The sequence below is a fragment of the Ursus arctos genome, unplaced genomic scaffold, assembly GCF_023065955.2.
Source record: "Ursus arctos isolate Adak ecotype North America unplaced genomic scaffold, UrsArc2.0 scaffold_13, whole genome shotgun sequence".
NCBI classification, from domain to species: Eukaryota; Metazoa; Chordata; class Mammalia; order Carnivora; family Ursidae; genus Ursus; species Ursus arctos.
Window position 1 is genome coordinate 61,792,794 of NW_026622797.1, and position 19,639 is coordinate 61,812,432.

At 34.6% G+C, this 19,639-nt stretch overlaps 1 protein-coding gene across 4 annotated transcripts in view; it reads right to left on the reverse strand.

Annotated features, from left to right (window-relative positions):
* MANEA (mannosidase endo-alpha) overlaps positions 1–19,639 on the reverse strand; it is a 60,801-nt gene that overhangs the window by 19,554 nt on the left and 21,608 nt on the right. For all 4 annotated transcript variants that reach the window (XM_026511789.4, XM_026511790.4, XM_048226019.2 and 1 more), the window contains one exon: positions 7,377–7,486. In XM_026511789.4, coding sequence (XP_026367574.2) covers positions 7,377–7,486 — 110 coding nt within the window. The remainder of the gene's footprint in view (positions 1–7,376; positions 7,487–19,639) is intronic.

Here is a 19,639-nt window from a genome sequence, read left to right on the forward strand (position 1 = left end):
CTCAGGTCATGATCTTGGGGTCTTGGGATGGAGCCCCAAATCGGGCTTCCTGCTCAGCAAGGAGCCTGCTTCTCCCTCTCCCTTTGCTCCTTCCCCATCACTCATGCTCGCATGCTCACTCTCTAACGAGTGGATAAAATCTTTAAAATATATATATAAAATACAAATGATCGAAAAGAATGGCCACATGGCAATTTTGAATCTTCACATTAAATTCATGTTTTTCCATTTATGCAAGTCTTATATGCTTTCATAAAATGCCAAAGACTTCTTTGTATATCTACTTCTATACTATTTTCAGTGTACATTTTTTCCCGTTAATATAGGATTCCTATTGACTCATATTCATTGGTTTCAACCACCTTACTGTACTCATTACATACAAGTTTTTAGATACTTCTCATGAGTTTCATAGGTATTTTCCATTTGCAAAGAATGGTAATTTTACTTAGAACATTTTTTTTCTTTTTGTATTTTTTAGTTAAAGTGATTTGTTCAGAATCTCTATAACAGGGTGCCTGGGTGGCTCAGTTGGTTAAGCATCTGCCTTCAGCTTGGGTCATGATCTCAGGGTCATGGAATCCAGCCCTGCATTGGGCTCCTTGCTCAGCAGGGAGTCTGCTTCTCCTCTGCCTCTCCCCACTGCATCTGTATGCTCTCTCTCTCTCTCTCTCTGGCTCTCTCTCTCTCTCGCTCTCTGTGTCAAATAAATGAAATGTTAAAAAGAATCTCTATAACAATATTAAATAATACTGATGACAGAGGGGATTCTTTATTGATCTTGGTTTAACAAGCACGATACCACTGTTTTTCCATTAAGGATGGTGTTTGAGGGGCGCGTGGGTGATTTAATCGGTTAAGCATCTGCCTTTGGCTCACGTCATGATCTCAGAGTCTTGGGATCTAGCCATCCAGCTCCCCGCTCAGCGAGGAGTCTGCTTCTCCCCCTGCTCATGCTCTAATAAATAAATAAAATCTTAAAAGAAAAAAGACGGTGTTTGATATAGGTTAGTAAAATACCTCATCTATCAAGTTATAGAACTAACATTAATAGACTAATGAATTTTAATTTCCTTGAAATTTCAGTACCTGTTAAGATGATATTTTATCTCCAGCAAATAATCAATTAAGTTTTATTTACTTAATATAGTGCTTACTGTGTGCCAGACACTGAGTATTTTTCATATATTGCCTCATGTAATCTTCATAACCGCTCTGTAAAGTACAAAATACTTCCTCCATTTGAGAAATGAGAAAACTCAGGCATAAGAGTTACATAGTTCTTATAAGTGGTTGACCTGGGACTGAATGCAAAGATTTGGATTCAGATTTCATACTCTTGAAACCATTCTTAGATTCTTGCTAATAAGCACTTCTTTAGAAATTTTGCACATATTTTCATTAGTAAGATCAGTCTATAAATCTTTTAAGATTTTTAATTTATTTATTTGAGAAAGAGAGAGAGAGAGTGCATGAATAGGGAGGGAAGGGCAGACAGACTCCCCCCTGAGCAGGGAGACTGACTCGGGGCTCGAACCCAGGACCATGAGATCATGACCCTAGCTGAAGGCAGACGCTTAACTGACTAAGCCACCAGGGGCCCCCGTCTTTAAATCTTCCTCATGCTATACTTGTTTGGTTGGTTTATCCAGTAGATAAACCAACAGAATAGGGCAAAGGTGATAGTCACTTCTAAGATTAGGTCAAGAAAACACTTCAGCTTCTCCAGTGGACTCTCTCATTCACTATGGGGAAACTAGCTGCCATGTCTTAAGGAGACTCAGGTAGCTCTGTGGAGAGGCTTAAAAGCACCAAAACTCCCATTCCAATAGCAGACAGGAACGGAGGCCTGTTAACCCTTACATGAGAAAGCTTGGAAGGATCCTACAGCCTTCAGATTAACTGCAGCACCAGTAAAAAGACGGACTATAACCTCTTGGGAAAGCCTGACCAGACCCATCAGGTTAAGCCACTTCCAGATTCTCAATTTTCAGACAATGGGTGAGATAATACTGGCTTGTTGCTTTACACTACAGAATTTAGGGTAATCTGTCATGTAGCAATAGACAATGAATAAGCTTTCCATCATATTTCAGTAACATAAGGATCTGTTTTTTCTCAAAGGCTGACTAGAAGTGTCAGGTGAATCTGATGTTCTGGGAAGATATGTTCAATAAACTTTCAGAACTTTTTTCTAGGATACAAGTCAATTCAGATTATTTAAACTCCTTTCTGCACATAAATGAATTTTATTTGTATTTTCTAAGAAAATGTCCTATTTCTTATACATTTTAAATATGGTGATATAAAACCTAAAATCTCTTCTGCATCTATGGGTATATTCCCTTTTAATTTTTGATATATTTCCTCTTTTTCCTTTTTTAATCTCATGAGTGACTTTTCTATTTTGTAAGTGAAAAAAAATGATGGATTTATCCAGGCTACTGATTTGAAGGTTTTGTATTCTATTTAATTGCTTACTTCATCCTTATTAATTCCTCCTCCCCCTTTTAGTTTATTATCGCTATCCCACTAGTCTTAATTAATGCAGAAATTTTCTCAGTGCTATTTATTTTTATATCATCTTAAATTTCACTCTTGATTTTTCAAGTGTTATTTTAATTAGAATTTTACAATTAAAATTTTTAAAATTTGATTCCTTTTAAATGTTTCATTTGGCCTTAACTGTTGTTTAGTTATACTGAATATGCCCAAAGAATGCGGAATCTATGGTTATAGTTCTTATGAATTTATTATGATTAATGTTGCCACCTACTACATAACCAATTTTTGAAAAGTATCTGTGGATAAAAGCAATGCTTATACTCTTGCTATTTAGTATAAAATTTTCCTTTGCAGGGCTACTGAAATCCTTCTAATCATCATTTCTATTTGATTCCATGATTCATTAATTTCCAAAAGAAATAAAACCTTACACTGTGAAAAATTTTCCCCATTTCTAACACACTTTAATATATGGGTAGAATATATATGGTCTGGGACACCTGGGTGGTTCAGTTGGTCAAACGTCTGCCTTCGGCTCAGGTCATGATCCCAGTGTCCTGGGATCGAGTCCCACATCAGGCTCTTTGCTCAGCAGGGAGCCTGCTTCTCTCTCTGCTTTCTGTTCCCCCTGCTTGTGCTTGCTCTCTCTGACAAATAAATAAAATTAAAAAAAAAAAAAAAAAGAAGAATATACTTGGTCTTAAAGCTGTCCTCAGACTTTCACCTGCATCTTATATGTACATAGATAGATATATATGTGTGTTGGGGATGGTATATGTGTTAAATCCGGCTTAAGTAAATATCAGATTTTGACAAATTTTTGAGTGGCAGTTTGTTTTCCAATTACTTTATAAATACTTAAATTCACATGGTTAATACCACTTGCTTTTGGTACCTCTTTGACATCTAAGATATTTAAACATGTAAATCTAATTACTATATTACCTTCATAAAAGAACATTTCAATCCTTTCCCACTAAGTAAACAATAAATAAATGAATGTAACACACGTATATGAAATAGTAAGAGATCTTTAATAAATTATAATGTACCCAAGTTTTGGAATTCATGATAGAAACTTTTTATGAAAAAATACAGTATTAGAAAAGATTCTCATTCATATTTTCACATTTTTATAAAAATAACTATTCCAAAAACTAATATCCTTATGTCCAAAAGAATTAACTTATGAGCAGCTTGATAATAAAATGAACTATCTTCAGAAGGTGACATAGAAGGATCCTTAACTCACCTCCTCCCATGGACATACCAAATCTACAAAATAATTTCCTCTGTAAGAAATCCAAAAAGTAGCTGAGTTACTTCTATATATCAGGCTAACAAGAAAAAAACCCATGTTGAAATGGAAAGGACAGGTTGAGGCACAATAAAACCATAAACTCCACTATCAGTGCAGCAACCCACAATCATGAGGGACAGAGAAGCCAAAATCTTCAATAAAATATTAATAAACTGAATTCAACAATACATTAAAAAGATCATATATACCATGATTAAATGGGATTTATTCCAGGAACACAAGAATGGTTTAAGATCAGCAAATCAGTCAATGTGAAACACATTAAGAATAAAAAGCATATCATCTCAATAGATGGAGAAAAAAAAGCATTCAACAAAATTCAACATCCATTTACGGTAAAACTCTCAACAAAGTGGGTACAGAGGAAATGTACCTCAACGTAGCAAAGGCTGTATATGACAAGCCCCCCAGTTAACATCATACCCAATGGAGAAATACTGAATGTATTTTCCTCTAAGATCACGAACAACATAAGGATGCCCACTCTCACCACTTTTATTCAACATAGTATTGGGATTCCCAGGCAGAGCAACAGTGCAAGAAAAAGAAATATAAGGAATGCAAATTAGAAAGGAAGAAACAAAACTGTAATTTTTACAGATGACATATGACATAGAAAACTCTAAAACTTCATCAAAAAACTGTTAGAATAAACTATTGTTTTATTTTAATTTAGTAAAGTTGCAGAATACAAAATTTAGTAAAGTCGCAGGATATAAAATCAGTATATGAAATTGTTGGTATTTCTATTCATTAATAATGAGCTAACAGAGAAATAAAGAAAATCCCATTTACAACTTCATCAAAAATAATAAAATACCAAAGAATAAATTTTACCAAGAAGGTGAAAGATCTGGACACTGACAAGTATAAGACACTAATGAAAACACAGTGAAGAAAACACAAATGGAAAGATATGCCATGCTCATAAACTAAAAGAACTAATATTGTTAAAATGTCCATACTAGGGACACCTGGGTGGCTCAGTTGGTTAAACGTCTGCCTTTGGCTCAGGTCATGATCCCAGAGTCCTGGGATCCAGCCCAGGCTTGGGCTCCCTGCTCAGCGGGGAGTCTGCTTCTTCCTCCCCCTCTGCCCCTGCTTGTGTGGTCTCGCTCTCTTGCTCACTCTATCCCTCAAATAAAATCTTAACAAAAAAAAAGTCCATACTACACGAAGCAATGTATAAATTCAATACAATCCCTATTAATATTCCAATGTCATTTTCAACAGAAATGGAACAACTCATTCTAAAATTTGTATGGAACAAGACAGAACCAAAGCAATCTTGTGAAAAACAAACCTGGAAGCATCAAGGTCTCTAATTTCAAATTATATTACAAAAGCTACAGTAATCCAAACAGTATGGTATTGGCAAAAACACAAAGAAAAAAAACCAAAACCAGACACAGATCAATGGAACACACAGAACAGAAAGACTCCTTCCCCTGCCAGAAAAACCCAAGCAGATATCGTCAATTAATCTTCAACAGTAGAGACAAGAATACACAATGAGGAAAGGCCAGTCTCTTCAATAAATCATGTTGGGAAACTGGACAGCTACATGCAAAAAAAAAGAAAAGAAAAGAAACTGAACCACTAAATTACACCATACACAAAACTAACTCAAAATGGATTAAAATCTTAAAACATAAACCTAGAAAGTATAAAACTTTTGGAAGACAACACAGGTGATAAGCTCCTTCACAAAGGTCTTAGTGATGATTTTTTGGATTTGAAACCATAAAGCAAAGGCAACAAAAACAAAAATAAACAAGTGGGACTACATCAAACTAAAAAGTTTCTGTGCAGCAAAGTGAAAGGCAACCTAACAAATGGGAGAAAATATTTGCATATCATATATTTGATAAGAAGTTAATATCCAAAGTCAATTTAAAAAAAGCATACAATCCAATTTAAAAACGGGCAGAAGTTCTGAATATTTTTCCTAAGAAGATATCCAGATGGCCAACAGGTACCTGAAAAGATGCTCATCCTCACTAATTATCAGGGAAATGCAAATCAAACCACAATGAGATACGCCTCACAACACCTCACAATAGTACGGCTATTATCTTAAAAAGACAAGAAATAACCAGTTTTGGGAGCATGTGGGTGCCTCAGTCAGTTGAGCATCCACCTCTTGGTTTTGGCCAGGTCATGATCTCAGGGTCGTGGGATCGAGTACTGCATCAGGCTCTGTGCTCAATGTGGAGTCTGCTTGAGATACTCTCCCTTTCTCTCCCTCTGCTCCTAGCCCCACTCAGGCACACACATGCCCTCTTTCTCTAAAATAAATCAATCTTTAAGAAATAACAAGTGTTGGAGAGGATGGGAAGAAAAGGGAACCCTTGTGCAGTTGGTGGGAATATTAATTAATGGGGCCACTATAGAAAACACTATGGAAGTACTCTAAAAAATTAAAAACAAAACTACCATATGATCCGGCAATTCCCTTTCTGGTATTTATCCAAAGGAAACAAAAACAAGTTTGAAAAAAATACTGATGCTTACTGCACAATTATAAGCAAACCTCAGAGACATTACAAGTTCAGTTCCAGACCATCAAAATAAATACTGCAAAAAAGTGAGTCAAATGATTTTTTTGGTTTCCTAGTGTATAAAAAAGTTCAGCTTATACTACACTGTAGTCTGTTAAGTTTGCAATAGCATTACGTCTAAGAAGCGATATATGTGTCTTAATTAAAAGATAGTTTATTGCTAAAACAAAGCTAGCCATCATTTGATCTTTCAGCAAGTCTTAATCACTCATCACAGATCACCTTAACAAATATAATGAACAAGTTTGAAATATTGTGAGAATTACCAAAATGTGACGCAGAACATGAAGCAAATGCTGTTGGAAAAATAGTGCTAATATATTTGCTATATGCAGGGTTGCCACAAAACTTCAATTTTTTAAAAAATGTAGTATCTGCAAAGCACAAAATCTAAGCCCAACAAAATGAGGTGTGCCTGTATTTACAATAGCCAAGGAATGGATGTAACCTAAATGTCCATTAATGGGTGGATGGATAGAGAAAATGTGGTATGTATACAAGGCAAGTATTATTCTGCCACAAAAAGAAGGAAATCTCGCTATTTGCTACAACATGGACCTTGAGGACATTATGCTATCTGAAATAAGTCTGTCAGACAAAGACAAATATCCTATGATCTCACTTAAGTGTGTAATTAAAAAAAAAAAACTCATAGATACAGATAACATATGCATGGTTGTCTGAGGAGGGGGTGAAATGGGTAAAGATGGTTAAAAAGTACAAATTTCTAGTCATAAAATAAAAAAAGACCTAGGCATATAATGTACAGTATAGTGACTATAGTTAACATTGTATGATACATTTGAAAGCCACTAAAAGAATACATCTTATAAATTCTTAACACACAAAATAATTTGTAATTGTGTGATGTTAACTAGACTTACTATGATTATCATTTCACAAAATAAACACACTAAATCATTATGTTGAACACCTGAAACTAATATGTTATATGTCAATGATATCTCAAAAAAAATAAAGTTAAATACCTTCAGATTATATTTATGAGCTTTATCCAAAATAGTCGGTACCAAGTCATCAGTATTTTCTCCATTCTCATCATTTGTACCAGGTGGGTACCAAGATAGGGCTAGTACACCTAACAGAAAAGAGCAGAAAGAAAAATAAATACAGAAACAGGAGTGACTAGAGGTATTCTAAAAAAAATAAAATAAAAAAAAAAAAATAAGGCAGAATAAGACCAAATTGTTTACAGAAAAGAAACACATTCTCATATAGGTTGTCGTTTTGTTACTTTACTTACTTTACTTAGATACTACCTACGGTTACTTAATTACTTTGTATAGCCACATTTATGAACTCTTTATCAAGTATGAATGTATTTAGTTAATAGGTTTTACTTTCCAGATTGGGTTTACAGAAAAATTGCACAGAAAGTAGTTTCCATATATTCTCTTCTTACACAGCCCTTCCCCAACCCACATATGGTTCTTGTTAATACGCTGCATTAATGTGGCATGTTTGTTGCACATGATGAACCAATATTGATACATCATTATTAACCAAAGCCCACAATATACATTAGGGTTCACTCTTTGTGGTGTACAGTTGTATCACTTCTGACAAAAACATATGTACCCACCATTACAGTATCATGTAGAATAGTTTTACAGACCTCAAAACCATCTGACATCCAACTATTCATCCCTCCTCCCTCACTCCCCTGGATAATAATTGATCTTTTCAGTATTTCTATTGTTTTGTCTTTTCCACAATGCTACATAGGTGGAATCATGACAGTAAGTTTTTCAGACTGGCTTCTTACACTTAGCAAGACACAATTAAGGTTCATTTATGTCTTTTTGTGGATTTATAGATCATTCTTTTTACTGTTGCATGATAACTCATTGCATGGATGTACCACATTTTATCCATTCACCTACTGGAGATACCATGGATGCTACTAATTTGGGGCAATTATGAAGATTCGAGAAAAAAGATTACAGTTTCTCCCTGTAGTACTTACTTACTTTCAAAATGATACATTACAAAATAAGTTTTAGAAACATAAGCCTGCAAAAGAAAAAAAATCACTGACTTTGAAGGAATATTTGAAATCAACTAATTCAAACCCTATTATATAAAAAAAATGAGAGGCTATTAGGAAAATGCTGCTTATTTCTAAATCAACCAACACACTCTTTAAGGCATGGAGAGAAATACAATGGTACCGAAAGAGAAGCATGTGGAAATAAAGGAACTGCAAGGTTAGAAACGGGCAGAGAACTAAATTATAAGATTTAAACTTTATAGACCTGTCATGTACAGAGCAGCCCTATCCAGAGAAACAAAACAGAAGTTTCATTTAAAGTTTACAGGAAAAAAAAGATGTCTATGTTCTCTATCCACTCTGAAAATAAGAATAGCAATGAGAACACAAGAGGTAGAAAAAATAATCTATAATACATGAGGTGCTTTAGGGAAGCTTATGGCTAGCGATGAAGGGAGTCTATTATATAGAGAAAAGTGCTAGTAAGAAAAGTATCTGGAAACAACTGATCAAACATCTAAGTTACCTACTAGCTTAGCTTCTAAAAAGAACAGTACCAATGGAGAGTCACAGTAAAAAAAATTCTCAACATGAAATTTATGAATCCTGCAAAAAATTAAAAAAAAAAAACCCACAAAGTTGAAACAAAATAGTAGAGGAGGAACATATAAAAGAAAGATTATGTCATGAAGCCTAGGAAAATCGTAAGCATAGCACTCTTCCATGAAATTCAAAAGAGAAGATTCCTGTTTCTAATAGATTAGGTTACACAGGCTAACATTTCCATGAAAAAAATTGTTAAATAAAATATGGATTACAAAAAACTTCTTAAAGCCAAAGAGCTGGAGAGTAAGGAATTACCTGTCCAAATTGAGGCAAAAACATGAGGAGAAGTAAATGAGCAAGAAAGTCAGTTTTCCCAAAACGTAACTGACAGAAATAAACCAACCATCAAAACCAGTGAATTAAGTCCCAGGTTGACAATGCTTGGGAAATTCTCTAGCTTTAAGGTGACCAGTATTTCTTCTGTATTGAACAACACAGATACAGAACATTTTCATTATCACAGAAAGTTCTATTGGACAGAATTGCTAGATTGTTGATTATCCTAATACCCTAAACTTTTCATTCTTGTCTACTGATTTTTCTTCCTCCTTATCCTCCTTATTCCTAGTTATACTCTAAGGCTTGACGAGAATGTTCTTTGTTCCACATTATTACCTTCTTTCAGCTTTTTATTGTATCAAATTATCATTTCCAAATGTCTAATTCTATCTCTATACTGTGCTCCACAATCTAATTTATCTTTGTACAGTATCTTTTGGACTATCTCACTCATGAGTTCTGAATAAGTAATGGCCTGGGAAACAAGACATTGATGGTCCTCCTCATGAGGAGGGTTGGACCACTTGCAATGGTTATGAATCATCACAGCAACCAGAGGTTTCTCTAACACACATAAACTAAGTATCATTAATAAAATTACTACATATTTCTAGTATTTCAATTGTGTAGTGAAAAAGGATATTCTTTGAGGTCTATTCTTAGAATATTAGCATTTCATTTTATTATTTTTTTAAAAGATTTATTTGTTTACTTTAGAGAACTCAAGGCAGCATGCACAAGTGGGGGGAAGGGCAGAGGGAGAAGGTCAGAGACCAACAAGGGGCTCGATCTCATGACCCATGAGATCACGACCTGAATTGAAACCAAGAGTCAGAAACTTAACTGACTGAGCCATTTTATGAAATGCAGATGTCACATTAATCGTGTTGTCCTAACATGATTTTATGAAATGCAGACGTCACATTGACCATGTTGTCCCTCCATAGCACATATCACAGGGACTTCAATATATGTGATAGCCAATCTTTTCTTTTCCCCTCCCTCCCTCCCTTCTTTCTTTCTTCCCTTCTTTCATTCTTCCCTTTCCTTTTTCTTTCTTCCCTTCTTCCCTTTCCTCTTTCTTTCTTTCTTTCTCTTTCTTTCTCTCTTTCTCTCTTTCTTTCTTTCTTCTTTCTTGTCAAAGGATGACTCTGAACAGGGTAATAGTTAAGAACAGAAGATATGAAATCAGACAGGACCTGGAGAATCAAGTTCCCATTCCATTATTTGATAGGTTTTATCTTTAATTTTACTTAAGTTTCCATTTGTAAAATGCGGATAAGTTCATCTCATTGCCTAAAAGTGTGTTTTAAGAAGTATAGAGAATGCCTTACATAGAATAAGACCCCCAAAAGTAATTACAAAGATGATAATGAAAAGATAATGGCAAGTAAATTAACTAAACAGAGCTTATGATAGCTTCCCTTATATATATGTAACTCACCGTTTCTTTCCAAAATATCAAACATTACTTCAAACTAAACATTTAGCAGAAAGGCAAGCACAGTTCCAGACATAAACACTATTATCACTACACAAGATAACCCATGTTCAACAATGTTGAACAAAGTGTAAGGCATATAAAAAAAGAAAAAAAAAATAACTGTCAAGAGGCAAAACAGTCAACAGAGGCAGACTCTGATATGAAACAGATGCTGAAACAATTAGACAAGGAATATATGATTAAATACAGTTCAGCCACATTAGAGCACACACAGCATGCAGAGGAGACGCTCCAGGAGCACCTGTTTCTGGTGACAAAGGGGGGATTGACAAGGTACCACAGGACATCTTCTACAGAAGACAATGCTTTTAAGACCAGGAGACATAATTGACCTCCCTAATATATGGACACAAACAGAGAATTAGACAAAATGAGAAGCTGGAGAAATATGTCCCAAATGAAAGAACAAGACAGAATCACATCAAAAGAGTTCAATGAAAGATAAGCAAATATACCTGATAGAGAATTCAATTCAATTAATGGTCATAAAGATAGTCACTGGATTTGACAAGAGTGGATGAACTCAGATCTTCAACACAGAAATGTATTTAAAAAAAAAAAAAAAAAACCAGGGATGTCTGGGTGGCTCAGTCAGTTGGGCATCTGCCTTTGGCTAAGGTCATAATCCCAGGGTCCTGGGATCAAGTCCCACACCAGGCTCCTTGCTTGGTGGGGAGCCTGCTTCTCCCTCTCTCACTCCCCCTACTTGTGTGCTCTCTCTCCGTGAAAATAAATAAAAAAATAAAATCTTAAAGAAAAAAAAAAGAACCAGAGATAAAGAACTCAACTGCTGAGATTATATATATATTTTAGAGGGAACAACAAATTAGAGGATGCAGAAGAACAGATCAGTGATCTGGAAGGCAGGGCAATGGGAAGGAAACTAAGCCGAAAGCAAAAAGAAAATAGAGTAATAAAAAAATAAGAATGGGTTAAGGAAACTAATCACCAAGTGTAATAACATCCCCATTATTGAGATAACAGAAAAAGGAAAGAGAGAAGTGAGAAAATTTACTTGAAAAAATAAAGCTGAAAACTTCTCTAATGTGGGGAAGGAAACAGCCCCCAACAAGATGAACCCAAGGTCCACACTATGACACATAATAAGTAAAATGGCAAAAAGTAATGATAAAGAGAGAATTTTAAAATCAGCAAGAGGAAAAGTAAACAGTTACATACAAAGGAAACTCCATAAGGCCATCAGCTGATTTCTCATCAGAAAATGTGTAGGCCACGGGGGACCTGGGTGGCTCAGCCGTTAAGTGTCTGTCTTCGGCTCAGGTCATGATCCCAGGGTCCTGGGATCGAGCCCTGCCTTGGGCTCCCTGCTCAGCAGGAAGCTTGCTTCTCCCTCTCACACTTCCCTTGCTTGTGTTCCCTCTCACTGTCTCTGTCAAATAAATAAATAAAATCTTAAAACAAAACTGTGAAGGCCAAAAGAAAGTGGCATGATATATTCAAAGGGATGAAAGGGAAAAACAAACAAACTTGCAACCAAGAAGACCCAGCAAGGTTATCATTCAGAATAGAACAAGAAGTAGTTTTCCAAACAAAAGTTAAAGGAGTTCATCACCACTAAACCAGCCTTACATGATAAATGGAATTTTTCAAATCAAAAGAAGAGGACATAATTACAGGTAGGAAAATTATTAAAGAGAAAATTTCACAGGTAAAAGCACACATATAGTAAAGGTAATAGATGAGTCACTTACAAAGCCAGTATGGAGGTTAAGACACAAAAGCAATAAAATCAGTTATATTTACAAAAATCATTCAAGGCATACACAAAATAAAAAGATATATGACAAAATATGTATAAAACAAAGGTGGAATAAAAATTTATTGCTTTCAGAATGTGTTTGAATGTAAGTAACCATTAACATAGACTAGTATGCGTTATATATGCACTAATGGAAACCACAAATCAAAAACCTATAATGGATACACACATACACACACACACACACACACACAGAATCCAAGCATAACACTAAAGAAAACCATCAAACCAAATTAAGAGAAGATACAGAGAAAAACTAAACAACAGCAGCAAAAAAAACAATTAACAAAATGGCAATAAGTACATACCTACCAATAATTTAAATGTAAATGGACTAAATCAAAAGACACAGGGCTACTGAATGGATAACAGAACAAGACCCCTTTATATTCTGCTCACAAGAGATTCACTTCAGACCTAAAGATACACACACACTGAAAGTGAAGTAGAGCTGGAAAAACATACACTATCCAAAAAGAAAAGGGAAAAAAAAAAAAAAAAAAAAAAAAAGCAAGCAAGCTGTGGTACCAATACTAATGAGAGAAAATAAACTTTAAAACAAAGACTGTAGCAAGAAACAAAGAAGGGCATTACATAATGATAAAGGGATCAATCCAACAAGAAGATATAATGACTGTAAATATCTATACACCCAAAACAGAAACACCTAAATATATAAAGCAAACATTAATAGACAGAAATGGAGAAATTGACAGTATTACAGTAATAGTAGAGGTCTTTAACACCATACTTATATCAATGGATCGATAATCCAGACAGAAAATCAATGAGGAAAACATAACTCTGAATGACACGTTAAACCAGATGGGAATTAACAGATATATAAAGAACATTCTATCCGAAAACAGAAGTATACATGTTCTTTTCAAATGCACATGCAACATTCTCCAAGAAATAGCACAGAAAATCAGTCTCAATAAATTTAAGAAGATCATATATAGCATCTTTCGACCAGAATAGTATGAAACTAGAAATCAATTACAACAGAAAAATCTGGAATGAACATAAATACATGAAGCTAAACAACATGCTACTGAACAGTGAATGAGTCAATGATGAAATCAAAGAGGAAATAAAAAAATACACGGAGACAAATGAAAATGAAAATACACCAGTTAAAATCTTTGGAACACAGAAAAAGCAGTTCTAAGAAGTTTATGGCAATACAGGCCTATCTCAAGAACAAGAAAAATCTCAAATAACCAAACCCACACCAAAAAGAGCTAGAAAAAGAACAAACATAGCCAAAGACAATAGAAGGAAGGAAATGATAAAATTCAGAGCAGAAATAGAGACAAAAACAAAAACAAACAAAAAAACAGAAGAAAAAGATCAATGAAACCAGAAACTGGTTCCTTGAAAAGATAAACAAAATTGATAAAGTTTTAGCCAGACTCAAATCCAAAAAAGAGAGGACTCAAATAAATGAAAACAGAAATGAAGGCAAAATAACCACCAACACTACAGAAATGTAAAGATTTATAAGAGAATATAATGAAAAACCACATCCCAAAAAATTGGGACAAGGGGCTCTGGATGGCTCAGTCAGTTAAGCGTCCAACTTGATTTTGGCAGAGGTCATGATCTCAGGGTCATGAGATCAAGCCCCACTTGGGTTCTGCTCTGGGCACGGAGCCTGCTTAAGATTCCTCCTCTCCTTCTGCCCATCCCACAACTCGCACTCTATTAAAACAAAACAAAACAAAACAAAAAAACTGTCCAAACCCAATGGATTCACAGGTGAATCCTACCAAATATTTAAGGAAGAGTTAAAATTTATTCTTTTCAAACTATTCCCCAAAACAGAAGAAATAAAAAGTCCAATTTCATTCTATGAGGCCAGCATTATCCTGATACCAAAACTAGACAAAGACAACCCACAGAAAGAAAACTGGAGGCCATTATTTCTGATGAACACAGATGCAAAATCCTCAACAAAATACCAGCAAACAGAATTAAACAATATATGAAAAGTATCATTCACCACAATCAAGTAGGATTTATTCTAGGGATGCAAGGGTGTTTCAATATGCACAAAACAATCAGAGTGATATATCACGTTAAGAGAAAGGATAAAAACCATATGATCAGCTCAATAGAGGCAGAAATAACAAATGACATAATAATACACCCATTCATGATAAACTCTCAACAAAGTGGATTTAGAGGTAACAAAACCTAATAATGGCCATGTATTAAAAACACACAGTTAACATCCCACTCAATGGTGAAAAACTCAAAGTTTTTCCACTATCGGGAATGAAGCAAGTATGTCCACCTTCACCATTTTTATTCAATATGGTATGAAGTCCTAGCTGCAGTAATCAGACAAGAAATAAAAGGTATTAAAATTGGCAAGAAGTAAAACTATCACTATTTGCATATGAGGTGATTACTAAGAATAAGTGAATTCAGTAAAGTTGCAAGATACAAGATTAATATACAGAAATCTGTTGCAATCTATATATTAATGACAAAGTAGCAGAAAGAGAAATTTAAAAAACAATTTTGTTTACAATAACACCAAAAATGATAAAACACTTAAGAATAAATGTAACCAGGAGGTGAAAAACCTGTACTCTGAAACTATAAAAAACTGATGAAAAAAATTAAAGAGGACACAAATAAAGGGAAAGATGTTCCATGCTCATGGTTTGGAAGAATACTGTTGAAATGTCCATATTAACCAAAGCAATCTACAGACTCAGTGCAAACTCCATCAAAACACCAACAGGAAATTACCACAACAAAAGCTATATATACATAAAAAAGACAAAAAACAAATAAAAAAAAACACACAGTGAATAGCCAACAGTGATATTCAAAGTTTTTCCTAGAGAATCAACACCAAGGCAGGATGGCCACTTTTACCACTTCCATTTAACATAACACTGGAACTACTCAGCCATCAAAACAGAAAGAGAAAGAAAAGGAAAGAAAGAAAAGAAAAAAAAGGACAGAAAGGAAGGCAAGGCAGGCAAGCTGGGAAGAAAAGAAAGGAAAGGAAAAGAAAAAGGAAAGGAAAAAGGAAAGGAAAGGAAAGAAAGAAAAAAGAAGAGGAAATAAGGAAAGAAAGAAAGGAAGGAAAGAAAGAAAGAAAGAAAAAGAAAGGAGAAGGAAGAAGGGGAAGAAAGAAGGGGAAGAAAGGGAAGGAAGAAAGGAAGAAAGCAAGCAAGTTTGCCATTTGCAATGATGTGGATGGAGCTAGAGTGTATTATGCTAAATGAAATAAGTCAGTCAGAAAAAAACATATACCGGGGGCGCCTGGGTGGCACAGCGGTTAAGCGTCTGCCTTCGGCTCAGGGCGTGATCCCGGCGTTATGGGATCGAGCCCCACATCAGGCTCCTCTGCTATGAGCCTGCTTCTTCCTCTCCCACTCCCCCCTGCTTGTGTTCCCTCTCTCGCTGGCTGTCTCTATCTCTGTCAAATAAATAAAATCTTAAAAAAAAAAAGAAAAGAAAAAAACATATACCGTATAATTTCACTCATATATGGAATTTAAGGAACAAAACAGATGAACATAAAGGAATGGGGGGAAAGGAGAGACTCTTGATAGAGAAAAAACAGGATCGATACAGGGAGATAGGCAGGGGATGGGCTAAAGGACAGGTATTAAGAAGGGCACATGTTGTGGTGAACACTAGGTGTTGGATGTAAGTGATAAATCACTAAATTCTACTCCTGAAACTGATATTACAGTATATGTCAAATAACTAGAATTTAAATAAAAATTTGGAGAAAAAGAAAAGCATAACATAAAAACAAAAAACAGTGCTAAAGGATCTAGCCAGAACACTTAGGAAAGGAAAAGACATACAAGTTGGAAAGAAAGAAGTAAAATTATCTGTTTGCAAATGAAATGACTTTATATTTGGAAAACTCTCAAGGTTCTACCAAAAAGGAAAAAAAAAAAAATAATAACTTCTGCAAAGTAGCAAGATACAAAGGAAACATGGGAAAATCAGTTTCATTTCTATACTAACAACAAATGATCTGAAAAGGATATTGCAAAAACAATTCCAATACAATAGCATCAAAAAGAATAAAATAGTTAGGAATTAACTATGGAGGTGACAGGCTTGTACAATGAAAAGTACAAAACACTGAGAAAAGAAATTAAAGGCAACAAGAAAAGACATAGGAAAAAAAATAAAAAGGAAAGTAACCTACAAGGAAACACCATTAGGCTATCAGTGGATTTCTCTGCAGAAACTCTACATGTCAGTGAAGAGTGGAATGATATATATTCAAAGAGCTGAAAGATAGAAACAGCCAGCCAAAAATACTTTATCCAACAGTTATCCCTCAGATGTGAAGAACAAGTAAAGGCTTTCACAAACACACAAAATCTGAAAGAGCTTACCACCACCAGATCTGTCTTGCAAGAAATACTGAAAGTAGTTCTTTAAGCTGAAATGAAAACAGGCTTATCAGCCTCATAAAAACATATGAAAGTACACAACACACTGGTAAAGTGAAAATTATACAGTCCACACAGAAAACACTAACTATATTAGGATGATGTATTTATTAACTATAATACAAAGGTTAACACAGAAAGTTGGAAAAATAACTACAGCCACTCTAAGTTAAATACATAACAAAAAGTAGATAAACTGTAAGGTCAGTAGTATAAAAGGGAGAAGTAAAAGGACGGAGACTTTATAGGCAGCAGAAACAAGCTGTTCTCAGCCTAAAATGGATGGTTTTATAAGATGTTGTATGTAAGCCCAATAGTAACCACAAGACCAAAACCTAGAGCAGAGCTACAAAACACAAACCAAAAGAAAAAAAAAAAAAAGAGAGGAGGGGGGAACTGACATACCACCACGGAAAATAACAAATTTATAAAGGTAGCAGAAACAGGGAAAATAAAACCAAAAAGCAATTAATAAGATGGCAGTAGTAAGTCCTTACATATTAATAACTGCCCTAAATATAAATGAATTGAATTTACCAATCAAAGGCACACAGTAGAGAAGTAGATAAAAAACAAGATCCAACTATGTGGTGCCAGTAAGAGATCCATTTCAGCTTTAAGGATGTATAGAAGACTCAAAGTGAAGGGATAAAAAGATAATCTATGTAAGTGGAAACCAAAAAGTAGGGTTAGCTATATATCAAAATAGCTAGAAAATTTACAAATACATGGAAACTAAACAAACTCCTGAACAACCAATAAGTGAAACAATAGACTAAAAAAGAAATTTCAAACAAATGGGATGCTGCAAAACATTTCTAGAAGTTCATAGCAATATATGCATATATTAAGAAATGAGAAAGATTGCAAATAAATGTAACTTTACACCTCAAAGAAGTAAAAGAACAAAACAAAGCTCAGAGTTAGCAGAAGGAAGGAAATAATAAGTATCAGAGTTGGAAAAAAGAAAACTGAGTAAGAGACCAGAAAAACCAATAGAAAAAGTCAACAAAGAGCTGGTTTTTTGGAAAGATAAATTTGACAACACTTCAGCGAGAGTACTAATAAGAGAGAAAACTCAAATAAATAAAATCAGAAATGGACGAGGAGAAATTGCAATTGACTACAGAAATACATAGGCTCGTAAGAGACTACTATAAAGTCTCTTTATAGTATATATAGTATATATACTATATACTATAGCAAGTATATGCGAGCAAATTATATAATATAGAAGAAATGAATAATTTCCTACAATCCTATAATCTTCCAAGACTGAACCAGGAATACAGAGTCTGAACAAAATGATAACATGTAAAGAGAATGAATCAATAATCAAAAGCCTCCCAACACAGAAATATGCAGACCAGATGGCTTCCCTGATGAATTATAGTGAACATTTAAAGAAGAATTAAAGCCAATTCTCAAACTTTTCCAAGAAGCTGGGGAGAAGGAAACACTTCCAAAGTTACTATATGAGGTAAGTAATACCAGATAAGGACCCTACAAGAATAAAAAACTAGAGACCAATATCCCTGATGGACAAAAATGCAACAATTCTAAACAAAATATTAGCAAACGAAATACAACAATTCACTGAAAGGATTATACACCATGACCAAGTAGAAGATATCCCTAGGGTTCAAGGATGGTTCAACATATATAAAGCAATAAATGTGATACACCAGAATAACAGAATGAAAAATAGAAAGCATATGATCATCTCAAAAGATGCAAAAAAAAAAAAAAAAAAAGAGACATTTGAAAAATACAACGTTCTTTCATGATAAAATCCCCCAACAGATTGAGTATAGAAAGAACATACTTCAACATAATAAAAGTAATATACAACAAACCCATAGGTAACATTATACTCAATGAAGAGAAACAAAGTTTTTCCTCTAAGCTCAAGAATAATACAAAGGGGCCCACTGTCACCACTCTTACTCAACATAGTACTGGAGGTCCTACCTGGTACAGTCAGGCAGGATAAGGAAAAAGTAAATAGGAAAAGAAGAATTAAAATTGTTGCTATTGCAGAGGATATGACCTTATATGTTGAAAATCCCAAAGACTGAAATAAACTGTTGGGTCTAATCAATGAATACAATAAAGTTGCAGGATATAAAATCAAAACACAGAAATTAGTTGTTTGCCATACACTAACCTTAATAAAGCATCTGAAAAAAAAAAAAAGAAAACTCCCATTCACAATGGCATCAAAAATAATAAAATACCTAGGAATAAATTTCATCAAGTGAAAGATCTATGAAAACTACAAGAATTTGCTAAAGGAAACTGAAGATAATATAAATAAATGGAAGGATAGCCCAGGTCAAGGATTTGATGAGTTAATATTGTTAGAACGTCCATGTTATTGGGGTGTCTGGGTGGCTCAGTTGGTTAAGCATCTGCCTTTGGCTCAGGTCATGATCTCAGGTCCTGGGATCGAGCCCCATGTCAGTCTCCCTGCTCAGCAGGGAGTCTGCTTTTCCCTCTCCCCTCTCTTTTAAAAAAATTTTTTTTTAGTCTGCATTATTAAAGCCATTTACATATCCAACACAATCACTATGAAAATTCCTATAGCAGATGGTGGGGGACCAGGGAAGATAGTAAAGGAGTAGGGGACC